This window comes from Peromyscus leucopus, chromosome 20 (assembly GCF_004664715.2).
Source record: "Peromyscus leucopus breed LL Stock chromosome 20, UCI_PerLeu_2.1, whole genome shotgun sequence".
NCBI lineage: Eukaryota > Metazoa > Chordata > Mammalia > Rodentia > Cricetidae > Peromyscus > Peromyscus leucopus.
The window spans coordinates 61,086,431-61,092,862 of NC_051080.1; the positions used below are offsets into that span (position 1 = coordinate 61,086,431).

Sequence of the window (6,432 nt, forward strand, 5' to 3'; positions counted from 1 at the left end):
CTGATCATATGCCGGCTTCTTCTCTCAAAAGCATGAAAACAGAAACAGTTCCCTTGGGTCTGCTGTCCTGTCCCAAGTGTAACCTGTCAGCCAGAGCTTGGAACATGTGATGGGCGTTCAGGGTGCCACTCGGCTAGAGCCTGGAATGCCGTCACCCACCTCTTCTAGAGTACATAACTCGCTCATTCTCATCATCCCTTCTTGACTGAGCTGCCCCTCCCCCCTTGTTCTCTGGGTGCTTTCGTATCATCCCTTCTCCAGCCAAAACACCATCAGTTTATTTACAGACTCATGTGTCAGTTTTCGCTGCTTCCTAAATATCGAACTTTCTAGAAACAGCCACTGTTCTCTCGTCTCTTTAGAACTACTGGGCCAGATTCCATAGGGTAGGGGGAGGTGGGATAGAGAGGTAGGGAGGATGGAGACAGACAGGCAGAAATGGATAAACTGATCCACCGGGCAAGTTTTCAAACAGCTGTACTCTGAAAACACTGTGTCTATACACACAATATGTTCATATGTAGAATGACTTCACAAACTACAAGACAGCAGAATCTATGTCATCTAGATGAAAACTTTTAATATTTGAGGTTAACCTCCAGACCAGTGATTCTGAACCAGTGGGTTGCGACCTTTTTTGGCAAACCTCTGTCTTCAAAAATATTTATATTACAATTCATAACAGTAGCAAAATTACAGTTATACAGTACCAATGTAAATAATTGTATGGTTGTGCGGTCATCCCCCCAATACGAAGAACTGTATTAAAGGAAGGTTGAGAACCACTGCTCTAGACCATTTCAATAGTACTCAATGTAATGAATCACACAGAGCTACGTAGCAAATCTACTAGCAGACAAGAACATGTCATCACTTCCAATTAGATGCTGTCAGCTCCATCAACTGCAAATGTAGACATTGGCCTTATAACTAAAGAGAACGTAAAAGCTTCGCCATACACCTTTTCTGACATACATTATGCTCATTTGTCTTACGTCATTTCGCTTTCAAAACCTTTCTTCTTCTGATTGAAGAATCAAGTCAGTGACTCCCATGTCAGTAAGCAGCTGCTCAGCTAAAATTTCAGATCGTCACAGCACAGCCACATTATTTATTTGACTAACAAAGGCAGATCTTTTGTTTAATTTGATTGATTCACACAGGGTCTCTAACTGTAGCCCCAAATAGCCTCAAACTTGCAACCTTCCTGTCTCAGCCTCCCAACTACTGGGATTAGAACCATTCCATGCTATACTCTACTTTTGATTAACTAAGGAGTTTTCAAATTTTATATGCAGGCTCCAGATTTTGAGTGTTCTTTCCCAGTCACAATTTTGAAAGATTGATTGGTTTTTATCAGTTTTTAAAATCATGGGTTTTTATGGGATCCGTGTGTGTGTGTGTGTGTGTGTGTGTGTCTGTGTGTGTGTGTCTGTGTGTCTGTCTGTGTGTCTGTGTCTGTATGTGTTTCTTGTGCTTTTCTTTGGCTCTTTTCTTGCTGTTTGCGTGTTTGTTTTGCCCTGTGTTGGTTTGTTTGGTGGTTGGTTTGTTTTATCTTATTTTTGTTCTTCTTCTTTAGCTGCCTATTTGTTTTCTGAGACAGAAGTGTGGCTTCAGATGGGAGGGGATGCAGGGAGGATCTAAGAGGAGTTGGGGGAGGAGAAACCCTAATTATATTGTATTAAAAAACCATCTACTTTCAATAAAAGAAATATCAAGGAAAAAAAAACAAAAAGAAAAAAATCTATGTTGAACAAAGCGCACTGAAATTTCAGATATATAAGCATAGAGAGTTCTCTGCTATATATAAGTAAATGGAAAAATCACTGCACTGAGCCCCACCCAACAGAAAACCGCAAAATCTACGACATCCCTGAATTCTAAGTCAGATGACTTCATCCCATTGATTCAAACTTCCCAGTTTCTATGTTCAGTCTAACATGAAGCCACACTGAGCACTATACCCCATCTGACCACTTTCCTCACGGAGTGATGACTGACCATCATTTTATATCTTCCTATATTCTGCTGGGCTGTTACTTAAATTGCTCTCAACTGCACAGTGAGATTCCTAAAATTATCAAAGAACATGAGCCTTCTCATCACTAGTAAGATTTTCTATTTTCTCATAAAATTATTAGTTATGCTTTTCATTTCATATGTACTCAAAAATCCATCACTCATGTGCTTTTAATCACTCCTTTCCAACCAATAAAAATGATGATAAATTGGACTGAGTTACTGGATGTTTATTAGCCAAGTATTCACAAGCTCACAAATCCCATTTTGTCATACCAAAGTCACTTTGCTTCTAGTTCAAAGAGTACCCATGTCTCCCTGGGTACTTCTGTAATGCAGATTCCTCCACGACTCCAGACACACCACATCCACATGCACCACAGAGTGCAGACCACTGCTGGTACATACGCTTTCTCTTCATCTCAAAGACGAATGGAGTGACCACGTCGGATGTTTGAAACAAAGATATCCAACTAAACTGCACTTAAATTTCCTTTGAAATTTGATTTCTGCCACCCATTTACCTTAGTGTCCCTTTCCTGAGCTTTTACATCACTTTGGTCTTTTGACATTTCCTACACATCTCAGGACCTGGGAGAACTCTTATTTCCCTCTGCTCCTAAGAGATGACCAGGTCCTTCCTAACAATCAATCCCGCTACCAAGTGTGCTAGTTACTTAATTAGAAGTTTCTTTGCATGGTCACAGCCTTGGAGCAGACACCTCAGTTCACAGTGCAGCAGTGAGAATATTCATGCATACAAAACATTCTCTGTTGTTACCCGGCAGCCCCAAGGAGCTACCAGGACTAAACCAGAAGCTGTAGGCTTTGAAAAAAAAAAAAAAAAACCTCTTTGTCTTCCTCCTGTTGGTGAGACACCTGGTACAGTGAGTTTGCAGGATTTCTTGGGAGCTTGAAAGTGTTGTTTAAAAAAAATTGGGGTGCTTTCTCTCAACTCTTATTTTAATAGATGTAGGAAAAATTCACCCAATGTTTTCTGATGCCAAAATTGTGCTAAGAGTCAGAACAGCCTATCACTTGTTATTTGGGAGAATCCCCCCTTCCCAGTGTAGTCAGCATTTAAAAAGATATGAACAACATCTATGCTACGTCCCCCCCCCCTTTCTAAAAGGCACCTTTGCTTTTTTTCCATTTACGCAGAAATGAACCTCAGTGCATAGACAGCAGGTAAACTGCATCGAAGAGAAGTTTAAGAATAAAAACCACAGAAGAATATCGAAATCCTGAAACTCGGGTATAAATTGTATGGTGTCCTAAGACTACACTTCACATAGGTAGGTAGGTAGGCATAAGTGAACTATCATTAGATACCGTGAAGGCTTAAGGTAATGATTGTATCAAACAATTCAAGATGTAAGTATTCTGTAGTATATTTAATGCTATCTAATTGATGAGTTATACTATAGACTGGACTAGTTTCCCAGAAGTAATATTGGCACATTCATTCTCGTATCTATGTCCTTTGGCATGTGGACATAGTTTATTATGCAAGTTATATTTTCAGGGGGTAATACATTTAATCTATAGTTTTTGAGTTTTCTGGTAGAGATTTCACACACTTAAGAGGGAGAAGAAACAGGATGGAGATAATTGGGGATTTTTTTTTAATAAAAAATAGAAACCTTCTAAGCTGATCCTCACTACTGAGGGCTGAAACTTTATAAGTGACTTGCCTGTGACCATAGCACTTACTAATATGGACCCAGGGTGCCAGGCTAGGACCTTCATGATACAGTTCCCAAAAAAGTCAAGTTTGAAAATAATGCACTCATTAAAGAAACAGCATTTATTCCTGTTGATATCATTTAAGGGAAGCAGGGAAAAGGTTTCTTTTAGGCTCCTTGGAAAGACCTGGCAGTGGGCTGTCAGAGCCACATGCCCACACCAAGGGCCCTGTCTGTTAGTCACAATCGGCCTTAGCGGGAGTGAAAAAAGAGGGCTTTGAAGACAGCATTTGCCTCCAATAAAAACAGCATTCTCTTCTGGCCCGGTGACCCCCTCTCCTCCGTCCCCAATGAAACACAATGAAGTTTTGTCCATTTGGGCTCCCTGGGGCCACAATGTCTTAAGATCTGTTTTCTCCTTCTTCCTTCAAACTACACCTCACCTCAGCTCACTCACCCGGGCTTCCTCCTCTTCCTTCAGTCTTCCCAAGCCTAATTCAAGTAACTTGCTCGCCATGTGGGAGATTCACTATCCCATGATCCCTTGTTTAATAATACACATTTATGGTGGTGTAAAGACAAGTGGTGTTTCATGCTGCTCCCACCAAGAAATGCAGAGGAACGCAAAATTCCCAGGAAGACAGAAGACATCCTGTGATGTCAGGAAAAGGGAAGCAAACATTGCCCCCTAGAGTGCCTGTCATTTCAAATGCAATTTTTAATTCTGAAACCATCAGCAGCTCCAATTTCCAGGAAATTAACCAAGTCATTGCCTCAGAGCAGGTCAGCGGAGCCCCCTCGGCCCGCACAAGCGTTCCTTTATGAAGCCCCGCTCGGCTCCGTGCGCTGCAAAGGAGCCCCTTTCACTCAGGCTGCAGCGGCGTCAGTTAAGTCAGGCAGGCTCCGAAAACTCACCTTGCCTCGTTCCAGAAGAAAACACTGAATGCAGCTCTGCTCTTGAAACTCTAAAGAGCTCACTTTGAGGGTTCCCTTATTCTCAGTAAATCTTAGTCCCAAAGTTCTGAATTTCTAAAATTTCATTTAAAAAAAAAAAAAAAAAGAGCTCATCTCATAAAAAAATAAATAAATAATAACCTTCCTTTCTTCTCACTCCTAGGACATAACTTTCTGGTAGCAAATAATGTACTTTACGGCATATGGCAGCATCCCTCTGTGTCACCCCTCTGTATCACATGGAGCTTGTCAGCTTCATCCCTCTCCATCATTAAACCAATGCCTGTTCTCTCTGCAGTCAGCCTGGCTTTATTTATGAACAAAGGTTCTCGTTCTTTTTCAATATTTATAAATTTCAGGGTGCAGAAATTTAAAGTCAGTTATTAAGAAGTGACAGTCAAGTTTTCTGATTAAAATAACATACCTGGGGGTTGGAGAGTTGGCTCAGTGGTTAAGAGCACTGGCTGTTCCTCTAGGGGACCCAGGTTCAATTCCCAGCACCCACATGGTGCCTCACATCTGTCCATAACTCCAGTTCCAGGGGATATGTATATGCATGCATACAAAATATTCATACATATCAAATAAAATAAAACAAAAGAGCACACTTTACAGCTAAATTATAGACTAAATTAATTGCCTTTCAAGATCATCTGAAAAATGAATGTCTGAAGGTGCTGACGTGGATTGACGTGGTGCACAGTACTGTTAAAGAATCAGAAAGGCTAATAACTGCCCCCTCTTACCTGTGGGAGGTCCTTCATCCCATTCTGCCCTCTTGATCCTGCTTGCTGTGAATGCTAAGCAGATGTTGACACCAATGGCAAAAGTGAACCAGGATATCACCTAAGGGAATAAAGAGATCACGTCGTCAAGCACGGCTAGATTAGACGGACTCAGAATTCATGGAAGCAGTTCAGATGAGCACAGCAATCCCAGCCCTGCCGATTCTGAAAGGCATTCTCAGATGATGTCTGGATTTGAACAAGAAGAGAGAAAAAAAAATCGAATTCAAATAGAAGTAATTTCGGAAGACCGAGCAGTTCGCTCAGTCAGAGCATCCTCCGCCTACCTGGTATGACCCGAAAGAGCCTTTTCTTGCCATGCCGAGGGATTCTTGGAAAGCCTCTGCGGGGTGTTCTCTGCGTGCCCTGACGGCACTGTGTTCGTTTGGGGCTCTGAGTTCAGTCTATTAACTCCAAGCAATCCCACCTGGGAAGTTGACAGGCGCCTCTGATTCGTCCAGAGCCAGATTTCATCACAGCTGGTTCACAAATTGCAACTCCGAGCATAAGAAGCTTAAGGCAACATCCTTCTTGCCCCACCCCCCGGCCGGCCCCTCCCCTCACACAGACACTTTCATGTGGTATCCTTTGGCAACAGAGGGATTTCTTATGTAGCCGTGGCCAATAACAGTGCATGTTCGGTTTCTCCCCTCACAAATACATGGTTTGTCAAAAGAGAAACCAAATGTATTTTATCCGATAAAAATGAAACAGAACTGCCCGGAACTTCCCAACAGCTCGAAGTTTGTGCTATGTAATTATTCCAGGTCTTCAATTCCACAACTTCAGGGGTTTTGTTTTTTTTTTTAACAAGAAAAAAAAATTACAATCTGTAAACCAAATAAATCTCTCTGTCCTTCACATTTGTTTATTTTTCTAGCAGTTGGAATGACCCTGTCTCTATATAACTACACCCTCAGCTACTTCTGATTCCTTGGGAGCTTCTCCCAATGGAATCTTCCAAAATTGCAACTCACACAAGAGATAGC

General features: G+C 41.7%; 1 protein-coding gene across 6 annotated transcripts in view; it reads right to left on the reverse strand.

Annotated features, from left to right (window-relative positions):
- Enpp2 (ectonucleotide pyrophosphatase/phosphodiesterase 2) overlaps positions 1–5,941 on the reverse strand; it is an 81,931-nt gene extending 75,990 nt beyond the window's left edge. For 4 of the 6 annotated variants that reach the window (XM_028871922.2, XM_037197792.1, XM_028871921.2 and 1 more), the window contains exons 1-2: positions 5,731–5,941; positions 5,405–5,504 (exon numbers count right to left, since the gene is read on the reverse strand). In XM_028871922.2, the coding sequence (XP_028727755.1) occupies positions 5,405–5,504; positions 5,731–5,763 (133 nt within the window). In that variant the 5' untranslated portion in view covers positions 5,764–5,941. The remainder of the gene's footprint in view (positions 1–5,404; positions 5,505–5,730) is intronic. The other 2 variants (XM_028871918.2, XM_028871916.2) reach the window with 1 other exon arrangement.
- Positions 5,942–6,432: the final 491 nt, after the last annotated feature.